General features: G+C 42.9%; 2 protein-coding genes across 3 annotated transcripts in view; both read left to right on the top strand.

Moving 5' to 3' along the window:
• LOC122705912 (beta-2-microglobulin) overlaps positions 1-23,432 on the top strand; it is a 28,130-nt gene extending 4,698 nt beyond the window's left edge. The window contains exons 3-4 of one of the 2 annotated variants that reach the window (XM_043921207.1): positions 88-115; positions 22,921-23,432. In XM_043921207.1, coding sequence (XP_043777142.1) covers positions 88-101 — 14 coding nt within the window. In that variant the 3' untranslated portion in view covers positions 102-115; positions 22,921-23,432. Of the gene's footprint in view, positions 1-87; positions 116-1,089; positions 1,607-22,920 lie in introns of those variants that run through there. The other variant, XM_043921206.1, reaches the window with a different exon arrangement.
• B2M (beta-2-microglobulin) lies at positions 17,100-23,432 on the top strand. The gene is made up of 4 exons (XM_043921208.1): positions 17,100-17,250; positions 21,080-21,355; positions 21,880-21,907; positions 22,921-23,432. Exons 1-3 carry the CDS (start codon positions 17,184-17,186, stop codon positions 21,891-21,893), a joined length of 357 nt encoding a protein of 118 aa, XP_043777143.1. The 5' UTR covers positions 17,100-17,183; the 3' UTR covers positions 21,894-21,907; positions 22,921-23,432.
• Positions 23,433-26,097: the final 2,665 nt, after the last annotated feature.

Below are 26,097 nucleotides of genomic sequence, written 5' to 3'. Positions count from 1 at the left end.
TGTTGATAACAATTTTAGACTTTCATAGTACGCAGCATTTCAGAAGTCAAACTTAACTGTTTTCTTTCTCTGTTTTCTTTTTCATAGATCGAGACCTGTAAGCAGCACCATCAAGGTGGGTTTCTAACCTTAAGAAACCCTATTGTAAAATCAGTATCCTGGGGACCATTACAGACAGCTCTAATGTGATAAGCCTCACAGTCTGGAAGACATTAATCAGGGTAACAATTCAGCAGGCAGAGAAGAATCCCACGGGGTCCCATTCCCTGCCCCTGAGAGAGGGGGAGATGAGGAAGGCCGTGGCCCTGGGTGTGACTTTCCCAGCATCACTAACCCTCTAAAGGGAGGACAGAGGAGCTGCAGGTGTGGGGTTCCAGGCAGAGGCAGCTGTTACCCACAGCACCTGCAAGTGTTTGCTCTTCTGCCATTTGCACGTTGGGCATCTCTGGGCCTTCAAAGGTGAACTGTCCCTTCCTTTGCGTGGCAGCTCTTTGCTAAATAGCCTGAAGAGAAGAGTGACATGGTTCTGCAGAGACACCATTCCTAAGTGTCTGGGCACTGTAGTTGGGTCTCTAAGCTCCCAGTCCAATAGAGGAGAGAAGTGGAAACAAGACTGTTGTAACTCAATGTAAAGACACTGTAACAGATGTATTGCAGCTCTAGCACCTAACTCTAGCAGTGTGAAACAGGGAGGGATTGGACTTCTCTGCCACTTCAGGTGGAGGCCAGAGGCAGATAATCCAGCTTTTCTGGGGAATTTTATTACTCAGTGTATCCTGGCATGGAAAACCTATTCAAATTTCCTGTTGCACTGTAGGACAGGGAAGTTAATTTGCGAGAGCATCAGAGAGTTTGGCTGACCTGCCCAGCATCACACAGTTACTAAGAGCCAGGATCTGAACTCTAATACCAGCACTCTCTTCTATAAGGTTGTAGGAGAACCAATGGGATAAAGTGAAAGGTTTGCAAAATCACGTGCACTTTTATCAACAGAGATTTATACAGTGAAAGTTAGATAAGTTTGCTCATGCTGTCTGTGATCTAAAATAAATGTATTTATTATTATTCCTTTTCTCTTTTTTTTTTCAGATTTGAAGATTCTTCTTTTGGTCTTAATTCCAAATTCTATTTCCTTGCTCTTTAATACCAATATGCTTTTATGCTTTATGCACATAATCAGAAGTCGTATTCATGTTACCACAAATACCTTCTTTATAATTGTACCTTGGGTGCTACGTGTCCATGTTTGACCTGCCTAGGCAGGTGCCTGTAGTGGAGGCGCTGGCATCTTAGAGGTTGGGGAAGATAGAATTTCAGATTTAACATCAACATCTGGGTGTCGTCTGCATACAAAACTGGGTAATAAGATACTTATGCATGTTAAAGTAAGCCTCCGATTTTGTAACTTTGGTTACAATTTTGGGAAAATTTTGAAAAGATAATTTTTAGAATTATGGAAATTTGTTAATTTTTAGAATTATGGAAATTGTGGATGAGGCATTTTGCCATATAAAATTTATGTTATCTCCTATATCTGTTAGAAACTTGGTTGTGCCTTGTTTTACTATATTTTTATTTCACTAATTAAAACAATGGTAAAACATTGTGTTCAGCTTCTCAAAGGACCAATAACTTACTTCTCAATATCAGAGGGATCCAGAGCATAGCAGAAAGTCATCATGAATGTGATGAAACAACTTCCTACCTAAAATTCTATATTCAATAAAAATCTTTTAAAAAAATGACCGCATGATAAACATTATTAGATAACTAAGATTGCAGCACCTGTCAGATCCTCACTAAGATTGTAAGTGATACATTTGGGACAGAGGAAAGGCCTAAAATGTGAGCGAAAAGGGAGAATCATGGAAATGTATCAATTTTGTAACCTAAATATAAAATAGTAATGGTTGCTAAAGTGGTTAGAAAAATAAAACACAACAATAACCCAAGAGTAGAAAGAGTAAACAATGTGAAAGTATTTGATGGACTTTTTACCCTGAAGGGTAAAGTTACAAACTTTTTGGTAATTTAAATATGTACAATATATTTTTTGGGCTGTCCTCAAAAAGAACATAGACTGAATATTTAATGTCCAACTAGAAGATGGCATAGGCGCTTATGGAGCGGCAGTGATGTTTTATTTTTTGACATGGATAGTAGTTACAACAGATTTTACTTTGTAATTTTTTGTTAAATGCACATATATTATGCTCACTTTAAAGAAATCTTATATTTCACAGTAAAAATAAAATTTATTAATGTGGTTTACTACAGACTGAAGGAGATTTATATTATCTCAAAAGATTCACAGTAAGCATTCAATTAATTTTCAATACTTAGTGAATTTATCATAAAAAACTCATAGCTGGGGAAAAAGGCAAATTTACTTAGAAAGGTTTTCTTAATATACATAAGCAGACACATGCATTTATTAGTTGAAAGATATTATAGGTATTTTACAGGTAAAATCAGAAATAGGGATCTTTCCTGAAGTTCCACCATGGAACTTCCCTGGTGGTCCAGTGGCTAAGAGTCTGTGCTCTCAATGCCACAAGTGAGAATTTGTATGCTTCAGCTAAAGTCTCACATGCTGCAACTAAGTACCAGAGCAGCCAAATAAGTAAATACTTAAAAAAAATAAAAAAAGATGCCCACTGCCCCTTTTGAGTGATGTTATACTAGAGGTCCCAGCAGCAAATCGAGACAATGAAAAAAAGTAAAAAGAATAAATATTTGAAGAGAAGAAACAAAATTGTATTACTTTGATGCTATATATAGATTATATAGAAATGTCAATAAGATATAAAAGATAAATTCTCTTATTAATCCTAATGATAAATTTGCTGAACAAAAAAACCCCCATAAAAATGCATTTCTTTGTACTGGTAACAAAGTAAATTAAAAATATATAATTTATAATAGTAATAGACATAGTACTTAAATGTATATACAAATGGGCTTCCCAGGTGGCACTAGTGGTAAAGAACCTACCTGCCAATGCAAGAGACTTAAGAGACATGGGTTCTATCCCTGAGTCAGGAAGCTCCCCTGGAGAAGGGCACAGCAATCCACTCCAGTATTGTCTGGAGAATCCCATGGACAGAAGAGCAATTTATGATAGCAACAGACATAGCACTTAAATATATATAAAATAGATATGCTATATATATTCAAATAGTGTTTAAATGCACATGCCAATATAAAGCTAACAAAAGATGTCAAACTCTTAATGGAAAAATTATAATGTTTTATTGAAATAAATTAATGACAAAAAATGAGAGAGTAAGGTTATGTATAGGAAGGTTAAATATCCTAAAGACATAGTTTTTCCCCAACCTGACATATAGATTTACTGTAATTATTTTAAAAAATTTTAATAGGTTTTCATGACACTTGACAAGTTGATCCTAAAATATGGAAGAGGGTTAATGGAGGGAGAAAGATAAAGATGCTCCTGAAGAATGATAAGGTGAGAGATTTATAATTAAAACAGAATGGAAATGACCCAGGATGGATCAAGACCAACGAACAGAATAGAGCCCAGAAACAAACTTGTGAATACACGGAAACTTGATACACAAGGCACTTCAGATCAATGGTAAAAAGAAGGGCTTTTGAAAAAAATACGGTGCTGAGACAAATGGCTATCAATATGTGGTGGGAAAATAAGTCCCTACCTCACACTATGGGCTTCTCTGATGGCTCAGTGGTAAAGAGTCCGCCTGCCAATGCAGGAGATGTGGGTTGGATTCCTGGGTTGGGAAGATCCCCTGGAAAAGGAAATGGCAACCCACTCCAGTATTCGTGCCTGGAGAATTCCATGGACAGAGGAGCCTGGCGGGCTACAGTCCATGGTGTCGAAGAGTCACACGTGACAATAATGACTCAACAACAACCACCACCTCACACTATGCACAACTGTGAGTTCCATCAGAAAAAGAGCTAAATGGCAAACAAAAATTTTAAACACAGGAAAAAAAAAACCAACATTTTTATGACCTCAACATAGAAGTCACAAATTACATGCATATAGCTAAAGACTGATTAATCTCATGATTTAGAACTACAATAAAATTAGACTCCATAAAAAAGTAAGAAGTCAAGTCACAGATTTGAATATATTTGCCGTACCTAAAACAAAGGATTTGTATCTAGAATATATCACACACTATAAACCAATGCAGTATTATATATAATAAATTAATGGAGTATGTATATACATAATGCAAATTAAAACCCATCATACCATCAGATTGACACAAGCTTTAAAAATCTTGATATGTCGAGTGTTGGGAAAAACATACCCTAAAGAGAACTCATTACATTGCTGGTGAGAGCATAAACTGATAAAACAGCTTTGGAAAACTAGAGTATTATGTAGTAAAATTAAATATGCACATGCCCTATGACCCAGCATTTCTACTACCAACATAGAGAAACTCTTGCACACACACTGCAGTAGGTGTAAAAAACTGTTTACTGCAACACTGTTTCTAACAGCAAACAACTGGAAACAACCTAAAGCTGGATAAAAAAGGTATATTTGGACAATGGAATGCTATACAGGTTGAAAATGAAAGAATTGTCCAAATGTCATTATAAAAATGAACATGGATGAATCACAAAAAAAGTGTTAGTGAATAGAATCCAGCAAGTTCCCCCCAAATATATACAGTGATTCCATTGTATACAAAACTAAGCAGTGCCCAAAAGTAAATAGCATTATTTGTATGTATGTTTATATGGAGCAAGTAAGATAAATAATTGCTGCAGTGTTATTTACAATAGCTAAGACAAAGAAGCAACCTAAATGTCCATCGACAGATGAATGGATAAAGAAGAGATAGTACATATGTGGGCTTCCCTGGTGGCTCAGATGGTAAAGAATCCATCCGCCTGCAATGTGGGAGACCTGGGTTCGATCCCTGGGTTGGGACGATCCCCTGCAGGAGGGCATGGCAACCCACTCCAGTATTCTTGCCTGGAGAACCCCCATGGACAAGGGAGCCTGGCGGGCTGCAGTCCGTGGGGTTCACAGAGTTGAACACGACTGAGCAACTAGGTACATAGTGCATACACACAATGGAATGTTACTCAGCTATTAAAAAGATGGAGATATAGAGTAGGAAATGGCAACCCACTCCAGAATTCTTGCCTGAGAAATTCCATGGACAGAGGAGCCTGGTGGCTATAATCCATGGGGTTGCAAAGAGTTGGATATGACTTAACAACTAAACCATCAACATATTTCTATCACGAGCTTTAAATGCTGTAAGCAGAATATGGATATGACTATATTTACTTAACCCTAATTTGATGCTGGTGATGGTTCCAGGATGTCTTTTGGTTTCATGTACAACTCATCTGTGCTTGCAATAAATCCCCTCCTTGGTCTTTCCCTGCGATGTTATTAGGGTGGTTGTTGCTGCTGTTCAGCCGCCCAGTCGTGTCCCACTCTTTGCGACCCCATGGACTGCAGCACGCCAGGCTTCCCTGTCCTTCACCATCTCCCAGAGCTTGCCCAAGTTCATGTTCATTGCATTGGTGATGCCGTCCAGCCATTTCATCCCCTGACGCCCTCTTCTCCTTCTGCCCTCGATCTTTCCCAGCATCAGAGACTTTTCCAATGAGTCATCTGTTCACATCAGATGACCAAAATACTGGAGCTTCAGCTTCAGCATCAGTCCTTCCAGTGAACATTCAGGGTTGATCTCCCTTAAGATTGACTGGTTTGACAAGGAGCTGCTGTCCAAGGGGCTTTCAGGAGTCTTCTCCAGCACCACAGTTCAAAGGCATCAATTCTTTGGTGCTCTCCTTCTTTGTGGTCCAGTTCTCACAACTGTACCATGACCACTGCAAGACCATAGCCTTGACTATATGGACCATTGTCAGCAGAATAATGTCTCTGCTTTTCAACACACTGTCTACGTTTGTCATTGGAGTTAATTATTATGGTTAATTACCCAAATTAATCCAGAGAGTCACCTTTCAGAAATGGTGCTGAATGTATAGGTACCAACCTTAGTGTTTACTCTGTGTACTCCACCTGATTTTCTCTGTTCAAAAACAGGTTTTTCTTCCTGGTGAGGCAAGATGGAAGTCAATATCCTTTCCTGCTTTACCTGAAATGTGGTAGTTGACCTCTATTGAGGTGAAAATTACTCTACAGGAGGGCTGAGCCTGGCTCACCCATTCCTCTTGAGCTGGACGAGGGGAACTCATCCAAGTTGGTTGGGAATTTCCAGATTGTGGTGTCAGTTGTCCTCAGAGCTGGGAGGATGGTCTGAGAAGTGAGAGATCCAGGATGGGTCACAGTCACTTTCTGAACCCTTGTGGGCCTCTGCCACCTCACTACCATCTTCCTCTTCACATTTTATTTTGAAAAATTTCAATATAAAAGGCTGAGAGAATGATAAAATTAACTTCTGTGTATCCTTCATCAGAAGTTGATAACATTTTGCTTAGCAATATTCCTTAAATAAGCTCCTTCTCTGCTACATTAGGTGGTATCTGTCCCCAGTGACTAGAGACTATGAACAGGAAATTTACAGAACAAGAAATGCAAATAACAACTAAACATGTGAAAAACTGTTCAACATGACTGCCTTTTAAAAATAAAAATTAAAACAAGGAGATGAAATTTTTCAGTGATAATAATCAGCTTGTCGAAGTCTGTGGGGAGATGAACACCCTTTCTAATTTAGTAATGTGGTGTAACCTGGACTCCAAAGGGCAACTTCATACTGTGCAGGATGAGTTAAAATAGGGAAAAATTGGCAATGTTCCAATACAGGATTTGATAAAAATATGGAATATGCATATAATAAAATGCTATGAAAATATGAAAAAACTACATAGACCTTTTATTATAGAAACACACATGCTGTGCATGTGTGTGTATGTGCTCAGTCATGTTCAACTCCTTGTGACCCCATGGACTATAGCCTGCCAGGCTCCTCTGTCCATGGGATTTTTCCAGCAAGAATACTGGAGTGGGTTGCCATTTCCTCCTTCACAACCCAAGGATCAAACCCTCATCTTCTGTGTCTCCAGTACTTCAGGCAGATTCTTCACCCACTGAGTCATCAGAGAAGCTGATACGTCATTAAATAAAACAGCTACTGCAAAGAAATATGGGCAGAATGGTTACATCTTTGTAACCTGTATATGCAGGTCAGGAAGCAACAGTTAGAACTGGACGTGGAACAACAGACTGGTTCCAAATAGGAAAAGGAGTATGTCAAGGCTGTATATCATCACCCTGCTTATTTAATTTATATGCAGAGTACATCGTGAGAAACGCTGGGCTGGAAGAAGCACAAGCTGGAATCAAGATTTCCGGGAGAAATATCAATAACCTCAGATATGCAGACAACACTACCCTTATGGCAGAAAGTGAAGAGGAACTAAAAAGCCTCTTGATGAAAGTGAAAGCGGAGAGTGAAAAAGTTGGCTTAAAGCTCAACACTCTGTGTATCTGTGTATCTTAGAAAACTAAGATCATGGCATCTGGTCCCATCACTTCATGGGAAATAGATGGGGAAACAGTGGAAACAGTGGCTGACTTTATCTTTCTGGGCTCCAAAATCACTGCAGATGGTGATTGCAGCCATGAAATTAAAAGACGCTTACTCCTTAGAAGGCAAGTTATGACCAATCTAGATAACATATTTAAAAGCAGAGACATTACTTTGCCACAAAGGTCCATCTAGTCAAGCTATGGTTTTTCCAGTAGTCATGTATGGATGTGAGAGTTGGACCATAAAGAAAGCTGAGCACCGAAGAACCGATGCTTTTGAACTGTGGTGTTGGAGAAGACTCTTGAGAGTTCCTTGGACTGTAAGAAGATCCAACCAGTCCATCCTAAAGGAGATCAGTCCTGGATGTTCATTGGAAGGACTGATGTTGAAGCTGAAACTCCAATACTTTGGCCACTTCATGTGAAGAGTTGACTCACTGGAAAGGACATTAACGCTGGGAAGGATTGGGGGCAGGAGGAGAAGGGGACAACAGAGGATGAGATGGCTGGATGGCATCACTGACTCGATGGACATGGGTTTGGGTAAAGTCCAGGAGTTGGTGCTGGACAGGGAAGACTGGCGTGCTGCGGTTCATGGGGTCGCAAAGAGTCAGACACGACTGAGTGACTGAACTGAATTGAACCTGTATATGAATAGACAGAGTCTGGGAACAAACATTAGTTCATTAGAAGTGGATATTTTTTGATGGTAGTTTTAAGAGGTGATTTAAATTTTATCTTTATTTTTACCTATGTTGTGTGAACTTTTCATAAGGGATATGAACTTTATAATTTGAAAAAATAAGCTAAGTGGAAAAGTTACTTAAAATACCAAACAAAAAATGAGGTAAAGAAACCACAGGGAAAAAACAAAAACAAAGTCCCAGCTCTGCTGGCACCAGCATCATGGTCCAAAGGTTAAGTTCACATTCTTTTTGTTGGCACCAAAGTCCTTCACAGGCTCTTTGAACCCTCTATGTGGAACAGGTTGCTTTTCTGGAATCATAATCTATCACAGGTATATGAACCAGAATGCATGAACTCTTTGAGGAAAGAATTCCCCAGACCAGCCCCGTGCCTAGCACCTAGCAAGGCGACGGTAAAGGCGGGTAGCACTTGACTGACTGCTGTGAACACCAAGGCCTGATGGACAGGCTGGGACCAGACGAAGAAGAAAGAAGCCAAAGCTTCGGGCACCGTTGTCCTGGAGGCTAGAGGGCTCCTGCCCCTAGTCTCATTTCCTGCTCAGCATGGCAACCACTGGTGGAGCAGGAGTGGTTTGCCTCAGTGGGTGTGTGCTGGAGGCGTTGAACAGCCCAGGAATGGCAGTGCCAGCGGAGCCCACATCCCCGGGGCTGCCTCAGCCCAGCCGGGGCCGTGGCAGGACGGGAGGACCAAGGCTCCTGCCGGGGCCCAGCAGAGCTCCTCCCCTCAGCTGCTGGGCTGCTGAGAGCCCTCCCTCATAAGCAGAGTACCCCAGGTGCACCGTGTGGCTAGATCTGGTTAACTAACAGGTAAAGACAACGCGGAAAAGGCAAATGTTTACACCGAGATAGGCTCCTGGCAACAAAGGCCCAAAACTGTATGATTCTGGAGCAGTATGAATGTTTCTTTGTTTTTGTTTTTTTCCTTGCTGCTGTTACAAACTACCACAAACCCGATGGCTAAAACATTACAATCTATCATCCTACAGTCCTGTCAGAAGTCCAACACAAACCTTCTGGGCTTAAAATTAAGCAGGGCTGCTTTTCTTGTGGAGAGTACGGGATATTCCATGTGCTTACCTTTCCCCGCTTCTAGAAGTTGCTCACGTTCCCTGATCCATGGCCCCTTCTTCACCTGCAAAGCCAGCATGCTGCAGCTCTCTGATTACGCTTCTGTAGTCACAACTCCCTCTGACCACAGTCAGGGAAATAAATTTCTCTGCTTTAACGACCTCTGTGGTCATACTGAGCCTACCCAAATCATCTTTGATAATCTCCTCATCTCAAGGTCCCTAACCTTAATCACACCTGCAAAGTCCCTTATGCTATGTAAGGTAACGTATTGAGAGGTTCCAGGAATTAGGCTATAAACATCTTTTTTTGGGGTATGGGGGGAGGCATTATTCTCCCAACCACAGAAATGTCTATTATTGTTCATGATAGGTAGGCAGTTCTCTATATAAAGATCTGGGAAATATCTATTATGAACTAGAAATCAGCAAGTTCAGTAAATATTTATAGAATGTCCTAATTTTGTAGAATCTCCATTGTTCCCAATAAATGCTGAATGAATTCTCTCTGAGCCACCCCCCACCTGTAATATCCTGGCTTTTGTGGGGTAATGTTGGAGGCTACTTCATCCACTCAACTCTCAGGGTATTGAACAGCAGAGGGGGAAGTCCCACGTCAGTTTTCTAGTCTTTGGTCATTAGATAGATTTTTGGCTAATTTGATAATGAAAAGTTGTCTTTTAGCAAACCCATTTGTGGCAAATTGATCTACAGTTAAAACCATAATAGATAACAATGATAATAAATAATGAAATAAGGAAAATGATTACAGACTCATCAAACTTCTGTTTACTGGCCCCCTCCTTTGTACCTACACTGGTCCTACTGTGTGTTTGATGGCTCTTGTGTATACATCTCTGGCATTTTTTTCCCTGTTTGTTTTAAATTTCTGATTGGTTACTAAACAATTCTTTCTGGTTTCTTCACAGTCCTGTTTGAGGAGAAGTGTTTAGAAAAGTCCAAGAAACCAGAAAATAGACAGGAAGGGATCTGATGCAGGTTCAACATAGGAGGGCGTGGCCAGAAAGGACCACACACTCTGATTGGTCAGAGGCAGGTGTCAGTCAAGCAAGCTGGGAAGTGGGAAGGTGGGGCTTAGAGGAATTTGCCAAAAAGGAAAAAGAACATTTGCAGGAGAGTCTTAAACTTCTGAGAATGCTGCATGTAATCCCAGGCAGAATAAAAACAATCCAAGTTGGGATTCTGCAGTTTGGGGTAGGTTCTGAGATGCAGACCCAAGGGCCTATGAAGGGAAAACACCCAAGAAAGGAGGCTGTGCCAGTAGCCCAGTCACTGGTGCAGTAGTCCCCAAGGATGGTGCCCAAGCCTTGGCTCCTGGGGCTGTCCCGTGCCCCCACAGGGACAGGGAGTCTAGGCTTCAGCATTTACCTAACCTCACTCTCCATCCAAGCTGAGGACTGAGGCTAACTCTAACTCTCTTTATGCTTTTAGTGGACACTGAGTTCTGAACACCTAATAAGAGCAGGCTCTGTAGTTATAACTTAAAAATTCCTCACCTTCTAAACTATATACAATATTTCAATATATCTATGAAGGGATGGGCTTCCTAGTTGGCACTAGTGGTAAAGAACCTGCCTGCCAATGCAGGAGATGTAAGACACATGGGTTAGATCCCTGGGTCAGGAAGATCCCCTGGAGGAGAAATGGCAACCCACTCCAGTATTCTTGCCTGGAGAATCCCATGCACAGAGGAGCCTGGTGGGCCACAGTCCATAGGGTTACAAAGAGTCACACACAACTTAGCATGCATGCAAATGAAGGGATAGGCACCAAAGCTTAACTGTTTCCTGTGGGGAGGAGAGAGAGAGGAGCAGACACAGGAGGGCAACTCTCACTTTCACTCAGTAGACCTCTGAGTGATTGCATTTTGGCAGCAGACATCCATCATGTATTGGGCTTGTAATTAAAAAAATAAGAAGTACTCAGTACTTGCAACACTGTGGTTACTACTATTTAGCTCTGTACTGCTTAATTTATTTAACACCCACTCGGTATGATTTTCCAATGAGATCACATTGGCAGCTGGAAGAGTGTGGTGGTTACACCCAAGCCTGTGGGCAGAGATTCCGCAGCAGCCAGACCCTTCATCTGTCTCAACTTCAGTCTGCCCAGGTAACTCTCCCTCACTTAGTGATAACAGTACTAGGCTGCCCAGGATCTTGCCAGGTTTTTCCACTCCTTGTTATGGCTTCTAACTCTCAGGAAACAACACTCCCCTCTGTGTCCCACTTCCTTTGGATCTGTTGCCTGGTATATAACAGCACAAACCTGAGAATTCAGTCAGAATGAACACCTTAGGTGGCTGCTAATAAGTTAATTATTGTGCTGATTTGAACTCTAGGTTGGTGTCTCCTGGTTGGCAGTCTAGAGTCTTCTTCTGGTTTATCCTTACAGTATTTACATTTGCCACAAGCCTGCACTCAACTGATATAGCCTGTATTTAATGGCTCAGACAAGTAAAGATTCTACCTGCAATGTGGGAGACCCAGGTCGATCCCTGGGTTGGGAAGATCCCCTGCAGGAGGGCATGGCAATGCATTCCAGTATTCTTGCCTGGAGAATTCCATGAACAGAGGACCTTGGTGAGCTACAGTCCATGGGGTTGGACACAGCAACACTCACTTGTTCAATGGAATTGTCAGGCAAGTGTATACTCCTCGGTTCTGCCTCGTAACAACAGAGACTTGGAGTGACGGACATTAAAGCCCTTGGCGCATCACAGCTCTTGGGTATTGGACAGAACATGTTATAGTTCTTAGACAAATCAGTGTTACAGCTCTATTTTATCTAGAAAATAGCAAGGGAATCCATCCTCGAGGCGTGAGGGCATGCCGACCCAAAGACGGGAAGAGAGGAGAGTCGGGGTGCGTGCCAGCGCACACCATGGCTCCTCTTTTTATATGTGTTTTCCTCCCGCCATGGGCCTGCCCTGTGCAAACTGGGCTGGCCAGGAGTGCTGTTGGTTCTCCCTGCGGTCCTCACTCCGGTCCTCAGACCTTCCTCTGACCTTCCTTTGTTCTATTTTTGCGGGCTTCTCCCTTCCTTGTCTTTTAGCCACAGCCATTTTGGACTCCTGTTTCCTGTTCTAACTAACTAACATAATTTAACACAAAAGACTGAGGATTTCCAGCCCCCAGACAGATCTAACCAGGATGGATTGTTATTTTTTATATTGAAGTACAGTTTATTTACAATGTTGTGCCAACCTCTGCTGTATGGCGAAGGGATTCAGTCATACACATACATTCTTCTGAGCAGGCAGCCATCTTCAAGCTCATTAAGCCACTTAACGATAGTCCTCTGACGTGCAGGATCACTGTGGTTTTAATTTTCTTTACAGTTTTTAGATTGTTCCAATTTCCTATCATATGCGTATAATACTTTTTCTCTATGGCAGAAAAAAATAAATGTGAATTAAAAAAATACCCCAAACTACTACACATTGTGTTATTAGTTCCTGCTTCTCTGCATCACTCGTATGCTTTTAATTCTTGCCCTGATCCAAGCCACCCAGTGAACCATTTCCTGTGAACCCTTTCTCAGAAGTGGTTTTCAAGTGGATATTATGAGGCCTGTCAAATCACATGGGCTAGCGCTTGAATCATAGCTCAGAGTGAACACGGACAAGCACCTTAATTCTCTGAAACTGTCTCTTCATCTGTAAAAGAAAGAAAGACCTACCTTCTGGATTGTCATGTAGTTGGATCAGCAGCCTCCCAAATTTAATGTGTTGATGAATCACCTGGGAGGTTGTTAAAATGCAGGCTCTGACTTAGGTCTAGGATGGCCCCAAGGGTCTGCATTTCTAAGAGCTCCTAGAAGTGGAGCTGATGTTGTGGTGCATGAACCACACTCTGATGAGGGACACAACGTCTGCAGGAGTCCGGGCAGGGATGTCCTATCTGCGCTTGTTCCTCTCCTTCCAGGCGGCCTGGGTTTTCTGGCTGCTTGACGAGCCCGCCTCAGAGAACTGCTGACTGAGATCTCTTAAGGTGCAACCCAAATCACCTGAGTTTCAACCTATTTCTATTCTCTCCACTTCAATATCCTTATTATTATTTTTTCTGTTCAAGGACTTCATTCTTCTTTGGCCTAACAAAGATACTGGTACCTATGCTTTTAGGTTACAGTTTTTAATTAATTAATTAATTTTTGGCTCTGCTGGGTCTTAGCTGCTGCATGCAGGCTCTCTCTAGTTGCTGTGAGCAGCGTTACTCTACAGTTCTGAGGCATGGGCTTCTCATTGCAGTGGCTTCTCTTGTTGTGGAGCATGGTCTCTAGGGCATGCCCGCTTCAGTAGTTGTGACCTGAAGCTTGTGCAATCTTCCCTGGCCAGGGATTGAACCTGTGTCCCCTGTGTTGGCAGGTGGATTCTTAAAACGCTGGACCACCAGGCAAGTCCAGATTATTTTTTAAAGATTATTGAGGTATAATTGACATATGATAAATTGCACTTAGAGTATATGATTTAATAAGTTCTACAGTATGTATACCCTTGAAAAACCATCATCATACTCAAGATAGTGACATATCCATCATCCACCCAAAGTGTCCTTAAGTTCCGGATGCACCCTCCAACCCCTGGATACCAACCATCTGCTTCTGTTATATAGGCTAGTCTGCCTTTCCTAGAATTTTAAAAACAAAGAATCATGCACATTTACTCTTTTACTATCTTTTTTTCTTTTACTCACTTTTTTCTTTCAGCCTAATTATTTCAACCCTATGGATCATAGCCCACCAGGCTCCTCTGTCCATGGGATTCTCCAGGCAAGAATTCTGGAGTGGGTTGCCATGCCCTCCTCCAGGGGATCTTCCCAACCCAGTGATCAAACCCCGCATCTCTTATGTCTCCTGCACAGGCAGGCGTGTTCTTTACCACTAATGAAACCTGGGAAGCCTCATTTATTGTCTTACTTTTTTCTTTCAGCCTAATTATTTCATCCATGTTATTGTGTGTACTCATGTGTTGTTTATTGCTGATAGTGTTTCATTGTATGGATAGCTGTCATAATTTGTTTATCCATTTGCCTGTTGATGGAACTTTGGATTTTTTCCAATTTCTGATTGCTACCAATATAGTTGCTTTTAACAGTTTTGTACAAGTCCTTGTATCAACATACACTTTCATTTTCTCTTGGGTAAACACCTAGAGTGGAGTGGTTGGGTCATACGGCCAGGGGTATGATTAAGTTTAAAAAACTTAATCTATTTTCCAAAATAGATGTACCATTTTACATTACCAACAGAAGAGTATGAAGTTCCATTTCTTCCACATTCTAGAAAATATTTACGACTGTGAATAAACACAGTAAAAAATTTTTTAGGAAAGTCATTAGGGCCAAAACCCCATTTCATCATTCATCCTACTCATGGGAGATAACACTATCAAAAGGCCATGTTTGTATATTTCCAGAAGTTTGCTCTTGTAAGAGAATATAAAAAAGTAATTGAAAAATGTACGTATCTCTGTCTTCACTGCTCTTTTAAAAAGTGATTTTAAAATAGATTTTGTTAGTGAATAGATCAGATTCTATCTTGTTAGAATTTTAAGTATTACGGTATTTGTTTGTGATGTGGTAAACAAGGACTATAGGAGTTTCCACTAGCTCTCTTTCTTCCTATCCCCGGAGGGCACTAGAAAATAACTCAACATGAACATCACAGCCTTCAGTTCAGTTCAGTTGCTAGGCGGTGCCCAGCTCTCTGTGACCCCATGGACTGCAGCACACCAGGCCTCCCTGCCCATCACCAACTCCCGGAGTTTACTCAAACTCATGCCCATTGAGTTGGTGATACCATCCAACTATCTCATCCTCTTGTTGTCACCTTCTCCTCCCACCTTCAATCTTTTCCAGCATCAGGGTCTTTTCAAATGAGTCAGTTCTTCGGATCAGGTGGCCGAAGTATTGGAGTTTCAGCTTCAGCATCAGTTCTTCCAATGAATATTCAGGACTGATTTCCTTTAGGATGGACTGGTTGGATCTCCTTGCTGTCCAAAGGACTCTCAAGAGTCTTCTTCAACACCACAGTTCAAAAGCACCAATTCTTTGGCACTGAGCTTTCTTGATAGTCCAACTTTCACATCCATACATGACTATTGGAAAAATGATAGCTTTGACGAGATGGACCTTTGTTGGCAGAGTAATGTCTGGTTTTTAATATGCTGTCTAGGATGGTCATAACTTTACAGGCCTTAAGAGCCATAAATGAGTTAACAACAAACAAACAAAAGGGAGGGGAAGGAGTGTCTTTCCTCATGACATTATGTTTGACAACTATTCTTTTATTTCAAGAGAGCTATAGAGAGAGCTGGCAGTAGAAGAAGTAGGTAAATAGCACCAATAATCACAGTTCTTAATCATTACAGAACACTTACTAGGTGCTCCTTGGTGCTCTCTCTGTGCACATTTCCCTTCATTAGGTCTGTGGAGAGTAACCTGCTTTCTTTAGTGTAGACACAAGCTCCACAACAGGGATTACTGAAAGGTCTAAAAATAGGGGAAAGGAATCCAGCTGACATTTCTTGGGCTCTCTGGGGAAGCACCACCCAACTCCCTTCAACTGCACACCAGGGTGATTTCCAAGACCTCTGCCACTCTCCGCCCCCAGGTTCACTTCCTCTTCTGGGCATTCCACTCCAGAAATGATCCTTGGACACAGTCACCAGGTAATGTCAACTCCTTTTTATGTTATCTATGGAGAGTGCGTTTTCTTAACGAGTCTTTGTAACACTGACACCCTCTTAGAATCTATAGGTCTAGCTTCTTTGTTTGAGCCCACAGAAGATGCAACCCAAATTCTCACCAAAATTGTCCAGTCCTCTATCTTCCAAGTGTCTGAAGCGCGGATGACATTAGAATCAGGCCAGTCTGTAACCTCAGCCTTTTGTTTTCCTATCCCTAAAAATATAACAGGGTAATTCCTACATCCTAGGGTTTATTCACCTATTCCCTCACAAGTTCAGTAGTTCCTTCCTTCATGCGTTTAACCAGCCACTCGTCTGTACACTCATTCATTCAGTTCATCAAGTACCTAGTCCGCGCCAATCACCATTCCAGTGTGCTAAGTCGCAGGGGGTATTGTCCCTCGAGGCGGTAGATACTCTAATGCTCTAAGCAGCTACTGCTTTTTACTATCAGTGGTCATTTCCCCACAAATCACCAAAGCAAAGAAAATTACTTAAATTACAACGGCAAAATACAGACTAGAATTTCTTGGCACAGACGTTTCGAAACGCCTTTCCTTTCTGGAAAATATTCAGGAAGCAAGAAGGTCTTCCTTCATGCCAGATGGTTCTCTGAGCTAGCCCCATGAGGCCTCGCGGTTCCTGGAAACTTTTCTTGCCCAGAGAATCCAGAAGACTTGCAGTGTATTTCTGGGCTGGAATTGCGAACCGAGTTCTGATTCTGCCCAGTACCGTTCAGTCCTTACCCTTAACTGTTGTATGCTTCAGTTTTCCCAACTGTAAACCAGGTGCTAGGCTCCTAAATGGCTGTGGCATGCACGGTAAGCAAGTCCTTTAGCCTTTTCGGTGCTGTTCCGAAAAGCGAGGGTTCGTCCACACTGGAGTTCTAGGGTGAGCGGTTCGCGCTCCAAGCTTGGGCGCGCACCCCAGATAAGAGGGCGTCGATGTACAGGCAGCGAATGCACCCAGCCCAGCCCTGCCTTCCTGAGCATCATGAGACTTATTAGAAAATGAAACTGAAAACCAGAAAGCCTGTTTCTAACCTGCCCCGGCTTAGTTCGCTCGGAGACTTGTGACGGCCCGGCGGGCAGGCTTCCGATTGGCTGCCTGAGGGCGGACTATAAAGGCGAGCGCGGAACGCGGCCGCTCACTCAGCCACCCGCGCAGCTGCTGCAAGGATGGCTCGCTTCGCGGCCTTGGTCCTTCTCGGGCTGCTGTCGCTGTCTGGACTGGACGCCATCCAGCGTGAGTGTCCTCTCCTCTGTCTCCTCTTCCGCCAGCCCGTCCTGTCCCGGTGACACCCACTTGGCACCCTGGGCACTAACTCTGTCCACCCCGGTCCCGCTCCCAAGTTTTCCTTCCCAGCTCGGTGGAGGAGCACCCGGCTTCCTCTCGGGCGGTGGAAGCGGCGCGCGGGGAGTGGGGAGGGGGTGCGATCCCAGGTCGCCAACTTCCCGGGGATGTGGGGAGGGAGCCCCTGGCACGCCCGGACGGTACCGCGTGGGTCGGGACGTAGTTCCCGGGTGCGGATGTGGTTCAGGGCGGGCGCGGTGGGGGAGGGATTCTCTTCCTCTGGTTCGCGTGTCTCTGGCTCCCCCCGCGCATCTCTGGAGCGGGTGGGGGGAGGGGGGTGGGGTGGGGTGCGGGCTGGCAGGTCCCAGAGGGCAGGGTTGGGGTCTGCGAACTGGTGGAGACAGCCGGTGGGCTTAGGGGGAGTCGCCGCCGCCGGGGTATGTCGGCCAGCTGGCATCCTGAGGGCGTGGAGCTTCCTGCAGGCGCCGGGCAGGTTCACCTGCCCCTCTGTACTTTTCCCCAAACAAGGGACCAAACCAGAAATGAGGAATTTTGCGGTGACTTTAGTGGAATGCCTTGAGGTTTAACAAACCGATTCGCCTCGTTAATTCTCTTGTTCTCCTTACACTTCGCTTTTAATAATAATCACAGAGGTTCCCGGTGACAGCTGTTTGTCCTGCGCTGTGTGCTGTGTCACTTAATTGTGAAAGGGGTCAGCGATGTAAATACGGTGCCTATCATCAGTTCAGTTCAGTTCACTCAGTCGTGTCCTACTCTTTGCGACCCCATGAACCGCAGCAGGCCAGGCCTCCCTGTCCATCACCAACTCCCGGAGTCTACCCAAACCCAGGTCCATTGAGTTGGTGATGCCATCCAACCATCTCATCCTCTGTCGTCCCCTTCTACCGCCCTCAATCCCTCCCAGCATCAGGGTCTTTTCAAATGAGTCAGCTGTTCGCATCAGGTGGCCAAAGTATTGCAGTTTCAAGCTTCAACGTCAGTCCTTCCAATGAACACCCAAGCCTGATCTCCTTTAGGATGGACTGGTTGGATCCCCTTGCAGTCCAAGGGACTCTCAAGGGTCTTTTCCAGCACCATAATTCAAAAGCATCAATTCTTCAGCACTCAGCTTTCTTTATGGTCCAACTCTCACATCCATACATGACTACTGGCAAAACCATAGCCTTGACTAGACGGACCTTTGTGGACAAAGTAATGTCTCTGCTTTTTAATATGCTGTCTACGTTGGTCATAAAGGAAGGAAAAGTTATGACCAACCTAGACAGCCTATCATCAGGATGTCACAAATGAGGAAAGGGAGGCTGACAAGTTGAAGTAAGTTAATCCCGCAGGGGATCAGTGGCAGACAGTAGAGCCTGACCAGAGCCTTTGGCCAGGTGGTGCGCCCATTAGGCGTCACCTGTGCATTTTTCATAACCATCTGGGGGTGAGATTCTAGGGAGCAGGCTGGGCAGCCATGGGCCTCTGTGGCCTTTGTTCACAAAGGGCTTCCTCCTTTGGCTCCTTGCCTGGTTCTTTCCAAGATGAAGTGTCTCTCTACTTTCAGTTTTGAGCAAGTGAAGGTTTATCAGTCAGAAAGGTTGTAAAACTAGGGATGAATAATCAACACACTTACCCAGGTTGTCAGGGACACTGTGTTTAGATGCCTTCTAAATACACTGAAGATCAGATTTCTCTTTTGTTTGAAAATGGAATTTAAAATTTATTTGCCAAAAAAACACATGATGTCTGTATTATCACTGTTATTGATGTTTGGCTATAGAATTCTTTCCAAAAAATAACAAGCAGACATTAAAAAGTATGTTAATTAGAGAACTTCCAAGATAATACATGCCTGGAAAACACACAGGGGATTTCTAGAAGACATTCAAAAAACATGTAGTTGTGATTCACTTTCCTGGGGCGGCGGAGGGGGGGGGGGGGTCCTATCTTCTACTCTTTCCCTGTGTAGGTTTTATTTCAGTCTGGGCGTAAATTAAGTTTTCACTTAAACTACAGAAGCTAAAATAACTCTCCCCATAATGCAGAAGCAGTAAGTGGCTGAAGCCCGATTCAAACCCAGGCCTGTTGGATACATCTCCTCCTTCTGGAAACTACTATTGTGATACCCTTGCAAACCCGCCCCCTGCACAAACCTGCCTAGCTCCCTCAAAGGGAGAATTCCAGGTGGAATGGAGTTGTGCTCTCAGTACTGTAGTATGTATTATGGTCTAGTTACTAGATCTGCCTGCAATGCGGGAGACCTGGGTTTGATCCCTGGTTGGAAAGATCCCCTGGAGAAGAGAAAGGCTATGCACTCCAGTATTCTGGCCTGGAGAATTCCATGGACTCTATAGTCCATGGGGTTGCAAGGAGTCAGACATGACTGAGTGACTTAACTGTCACTTATTAGAAGCTCAAATAAATCAGAAGATTTATCTTCACTTTGAATGATGGAAAAATACCAGGGCTTCATAGTATTTCCAGTCTAGCTCTTAGTGGGACTAGGGATCTTTTCTTTGATGATCGGATGATTCTACAAAGATACATCCAGTCACAGTGGCCTGGACTCCTCCTTCTCTGTACCTCCTGGACATAGAGGATGAACTGACCTTTGTAATCATGTCCCCTGAGTGTATTTGTATTTAAGTGGCTTATATACATATATTTATATCAGTGTGTATATTTAGTAGCATTAACAGTTCACTTAGAAAAATATAGATATAAAGCTTATAATATTTTCTTCCACATTCTCATGGAGGGTCTCAACATGCATTTCATTTTGGAATCCACCTGTCCTGTAGCAATATATAATATTCTCAACCTGGCAGATTATGGAAGTCACTTAACCATGCTCATTAAAAATGCAGATTCCACTGTCACATGCATTAATCCACTTGGTCCTAACAGAGAGTATAATCTTTCCCATCTGCCACAGTCCTCACTCTTCCCTGTTGTTCTCACCCAGCCCGACCCACTCATCTAAGGTGTTTTCCAGCTCCTGTAGGTGTTTCACTTTTATTTCTTTGTTGTCTGGCTCATGAAATCAGGTACACAATCAGATGGAGATTTGTCATATGAACTCCAGACGTGATGAAGAGGTTGTGTTCTGTAGAAATATACTTTGGGTTGATTCTGTTAGGAACCTGAGCAAGGAGGTAACAATAATTACACCTGCCATTTATTTACCAAGCAACTGCAGTGTGCAGGGCACTGTACTAGGCACCTATTGAGAAGTCTGGTGGGTGTGCATCTAGACAAGAGACCAGGAAGAAAGAAGTAAATGTAAGGAAAATGATTGACGGGGCTGAAAGAGGGTGTAATAAGGGAGTTTTTTGATGTGGCCACCCTGGAGGGTGTGTGAAGTGAGAAACGAAGCTCAATCAGTAGACTGGGGCCAAATCATGTAGACTCTTGAGTGATATAGATTCTATGTGCTGAGGAGCCATGAAGCCTTCTTCTTGAGAGCCTCCACACACAACTGTTAAAAGATACAGCACAATGTCCACTGACAGAAGAAGATGTTACTAGAAATCTGCTAGAAAAAGCCTGAAAGGCATGTGTAGGGGGATTATGTGGGAAAGATACTAAGTCATGGTTTATCCCACAAACTGGAGGTGGCCATTTGCAAAAATGTAAGGTCATTTGGCCCGAGGGAAAGTGGAATTGGGAGAAATGGAGGATCCAATGTAAACATTTGGTGCCTGATCTAGCTTCAGACCAAGGTCCCCCCAAGTGGAATACTCTGCAGTTTCATCTGTCTTTCCCTGCCACTCCTCAGGTACCCCAAAGGTTCAAGTGTACTCAAGACACCCACCAGAGGATGGAAAGCCAAATTACCTGAACTGCTATGTGTCTGGGTTCCATCCACCCCAGATTGAAATCGAATTGCTGAAGAATGGGGAGAAGATGAAATCAGAGCAGTCAGACCTGTCTTTCAGCAAGGACTGGTCTTTCTACCTGCTGTCCCACGCTGAGTTCACCCCCAACAGCAAGGATCAGTATAGCTGCCGAGTGAAGCACATTACTTTCGCAGAACCCCAGACATATGCGTGGGGTAAGTTTTCAAGTTCTTTGGTTAACCGCTGACAGTTGTATGGGAGCACAGCCGTGGCATAAAGCTGCTTTGATATAAAAACATCTGCATGCTGGGATTATCAGGGAATGTTATTAAAGCTCTGCGCAGTGGCACCCTCTGAGAGAGCGGGGCACAGCGTGGTCGCTGAGACAGTGGTTTCCCTGCAGTGAGAGCAGGGGGCATCAGCACACGCACAGGCACTCCCAAGGCTTCCTCCCTGTGGCCCCCTTGGCTCCCCTGACCGCCTCGGGCACACCCAGGACCAAGGAGGGTCTCCGAAGGCAGGGGCCTTTGTGTGCAAGCCCTGCTATGGTAGGGCCCTCCAACCCTGGCCTCCTCTAGTTCTCTGGATTGCTTGGGATCTCAGGCTGGTAGGAAATGTCTAGGTTTTTCTTCACTGGCTCTTCTGCCATCTTTGTTGATAACAATTTTAGACTTTCGTAGTACGCAGCATTTCAGAAGTCAAACTTAACTGTTTTCTTTCTCTGTTTTCTTTTTCATAGATCGAGACCTGTAAGCAGCACCATCAAGGTGGGTTTCTAACCTTAAGAAACCCTATTGTAAAATCAGTATCCTGGGGACCATTACAGACAGCTCTAATGTGATAAGCCTCACAGTCTGGAAGACATTAATCAGGGTAACAATTCAGCAGGCAGAGAAGAATCCCACGGGGTCCCATTCCCTGCCCCTGAGAGAGGGGGAGATGAGGAAGGCCGTGGCCCTGGGTGTGACTTTCCCAGCATCACTAACCCTCTAAAGGGAGGACAGAGGAGCTGCAGGTGTGGGGTTCCAGGCAGAGGCAGCTGTTACCCACAGCACCTGCAAGTGTTTGCTCTTCTGCCATTTGCACGTTGGGCATCTCTGGGCCTTCAAAGGTGAACTGTCCCTTCCTTTGCGTGGCAGCTCTTTGCTAAATAGCCTGAAGAGAAGAGTGACATGGTTCTGCAGAGACACCATTCCTAAGTGTCTGGGCACTGTAGTTGGGTCTCTAAGCTCCCAGTCCAATAGAGGAGAGAAGTGGAAACAAGACTGTTGTAACTCAATGTAAAGACACTGTAACAGATGTATTGCAGCTCTAGCACCTAACTCTAGCAGTGTGAAACAGGGAGGGATTGGACTTCTCTGCCACTTCAGGTGGAGGCCAGAGGCAGATAATCCAGCTTTTCTGGGGAATTTTATTACTCAGTGTATCCTGGCATGGAAAACCTATTCAAATTTCCTGTTGCACTGTAGGACAGGGATGTTAATTTGCGAGAGCGTCAGAGAGTTTGGCTGACCTGCCCAGCGTCATACAGTTACTAAGTGTTGGGGTTAGGATCTGAACTCTAATACCAGTATTCTTTTCTGTAATGTTGTTAGTGAACCAGTGGGATAAACCAGTAGGTTATACTCTTTTAATTCATCTGGAAAATCGCCTGCAGGTACTACTGTTACCAAGAATGATTTATATACAGCACAAGTTAGATAAGTGTGGTGGTGCTATCTGTAATCTAAATAAAATAAATGTATTTCGTAATAACCCTTTTTTTCTTTTTTTCCCCCAGGTTTGAAGATGCCTCATTTGGGTTGGACTAACTCCAAATTCTGTTTTCTTGCTTTTGAATACTGATACACTTTTATGCTTAGTGCACATAAATAAGAAATTGCATTGATGTTACCACAAACATCTTTTAATTCCTCTTTGTGCCTGTGTTTCCCTGTAGTTTGGTCTGTGTTGGTAGTGAGCGGCAGTGGAATTGCTATGCTAGCATCTTAGAAGTGTGGAGGGAAGAACTCTGATGTTCAACGTCAACATCTGGGCCAAGTAATGCCTTCAGGGTGTTTTTCACACAAATTGTAGTCCGATAGGTATGCAGGTTTAGAGTAAATCTACAATTTTTAATTTTCCTTAGAATTTTGCAAAATGTTGTGAAAGATAATTGTCAGAATTATTGGAAATGTGTCATAGTGGATGGCATTTTGTCATATAAAATGATATTTACTTCTTCTGTTGAGACATGGCTATGCCTGTTTTCATTTTATTTTGTTTTACTAATTAAAATGTGGTAAAACTTGATGTGTACAGTACTTATTTTTAACTCCTAACTCCTTCGTTCAAACAGGGAAGTGGTCATCAGATATCATTTGGAGAAGAATGTAAACTCCTGATTTTGCTGTAGGCTTTTGCTCACAGTGGAAGGAGCATCAGCAATTTGCATTTTACAAATGAGGAACAGCCTCCCTAAGAAGTTAAATAAGTAAAGGGTCTGTGGTCTGCTGAGAGATCTTGCTTCTGTCTTTTAACCAAAATTCTGTTCCCTGGGCTAAGGAATGAGGAATGTGCAGACTCTCAGAGAGAGCCAAAGTATCTGGAGGATTTTTTTGCAAGTGATATATCCCAATGAAAAATACTAGATTTAAAAACCTCAAGGCATAGTTTATACTTGATCAGGTTTGTGCATTTTAAAAATCTTGACCATGAATTTGAGTTAGTGCTAGGTTCTGACAAGGTGAATAAAACTCAACACTGCTCTCAAATTGCCTTAGTGGAGGTGGAGACATGCACTTAAACAGTTAAAATACATCCTGATAAGCAGTATAGCATAGTTATGCCCAAAGAACTAAGTGACAGGAGAATGTGTTCAGGGAATAAAAGTTTTCAGGTAGATCGTATAGTAGTTCTGCTTTTATTTCTTAAGGAACTCCCATATTGTTATCCATAGTGATTGCGAACTTACATTCTCATCAACTATGTACTACGGTTCCCTTTTCTCTAATACTTATCTATCTTGCTAACTTTCAATATGCAAAAACACAGACTTTAGGTAAGTCTCAGGGAAGCCATTTGCTTGTGCCGAGTATTACTGGGAGATGGTTCTTCCAGTTGTTAAATGGGGCCTGAGTTAAGGAGGTAAAATGGTGAGAGGTATAGAGATATGACAGGTGTGGATAACTCCAAACAGTGGCGCAAAGATGAAATGTGCACCCTGGATGCACATTAGACTTGTAGGGTAAGGGAGTTAGAGAAGGCGGGGTTTGGAAAAAGAATGAGACTGGCACTTTATAGGAACAGATCACTTTTAATGAGGCGAGAAGGTGCAGCAGTCAGATTAGTGAGCTGCTGCCCTAACCCAAGAAAAGAGTAAGTATATATAGGCATATATGTGGAAAGCTACTGTCTTTTTTTTTTTTTTTCACTTATTTTTATTAGTTGGAGGCTAATTACTTTACAATATTGTAGTGGGTTTTGTCATACATTGACATGAATCAGCCATGGATTTACATGTGTTCCCCATCCTGATCCCCCCTCCCACCTCCCTCTCAATCCCTCTGGGTCTTCCCAGTGCACCAGGCCCGAGCACTTGTCTCATGCATCCAACCTGGGCTGGTGATCTGTTTCACTATAGATAATATACATGTTTTGATGCTGTTCTCTCGAAACATCCCACCCTTGCCTTCTCCCACAGAGTCCAAAAGTCTGTTCTGTACATCTGTGTCTCTTTTTCTGTTTTGCATATAGGGTTATCATTACCATCTTTCTAAATTCCATATATATGTGTTAGTATGCTGTAATGTTCTTTATCTTTCTGGCTTACTTCACTCTGTATAAGGGGCTCCAGTTTCATCCATCTCATTAGAACTGATTCAAATGAATTCTTTTTAATGGCTGAGTAATATTCCATGGTGTATATGTACCACAGCTTCCTTATCCATTCATCTGCTGATGGGCATCTAGGTTGCTTCCATGTCCTGGCTATTATAAACAGTGCTGCGATGAACACTGGGGTGCACGTGTCTCTTTCAGATCTGGTTTCCTCAGTGTGTATGCCCAGAAGTGGTATTGCTGGGTCATATGGCAGTTCTATTTCCAGTTTTTTAAAGAAATCTCCACACTGTTCTCCATAGTGGCTGTACTAGTTTGCATTCCCACCAACAGTGTAAGAGGGTTCCCTTTTCTTCACACCCTCTCCAGCATTTATTGCTTGTAGACTTTCGGATAGCAGCCATCCTGACTGGCGTGTAATGGTATCTCATTGTGGTTTTGATTTGCATTTCTCTGATGATGAGTGATGTTGAGCATCTTTTCACATGTTTGTTAGCCATCTGTATGTCTTCTTTGGAGAAATGTCTGTTTAGTTCTTTGGCCTACTTTTTGATTGGGTCATTTATTTTTCTGGAATTGAGCTTCAGGAGTTACTTGTATATTTTTGAGATTAATCCTTTGTCTGTTGCTTCATTTGCTATTATTTTCTCCCAATCTGAGGGCTGTCTTTTCACCTTGCTTAGTTTCTTTTGTTGTGCAAAAGCTTTTAAGTTTAATTAGGTTCCATTTGTTTATTTTTGCTTTTATTTCCAATATTCTGGGTGGTGGGTCATAGAGGATCCTGCTGTGATTTATGTCATAGAGTGTTTTGCCTATGTTCTCCTCTAGGAGTTTTATAGTTTCTGGTCTTACATTTAGATCTTTAATCCATTTTGAGTTTATTTTTGTGTATGGTGTTAGAAAGTGTTCTAGTTTCTTTTACAAGTGGTTGACCAGTTTTCCCAGCACCACTTGTTAAAGAGGTTGTCTTTTTTCCATTGTATATCCTTGCCTCCTTTGTCGAAGATAAGGTGTCCATAGGATTGTGGATTTATCTCTGGGCTTTCTATTCTGTTCCATTGATCTATATTTCTGTCTTTGTGCCAGTACCATACTGTCTTGATGACTGTGGCTTTGTAGTAGAGTCTGAAGTCAGGCA

This window comes from Cervus elaphus, chromosome 12, assembly GCF_910594005.1.
Source record: "Cervus elaphus chromosome 12, mCerEla1.1, whole genome shotgun sequence".
NCBI classification, from domain to species: Eukaryota; Metazoa; Chordata; class Mammalia; order Artiodactyla; family Cervidae; genus Cervus; species Cervus elaphus.
The sequence above is the reverse complement of the archived record's forward strand: the minus strand, read 5'-3'. Positions and strand labels throughout refer to the sequence as shown.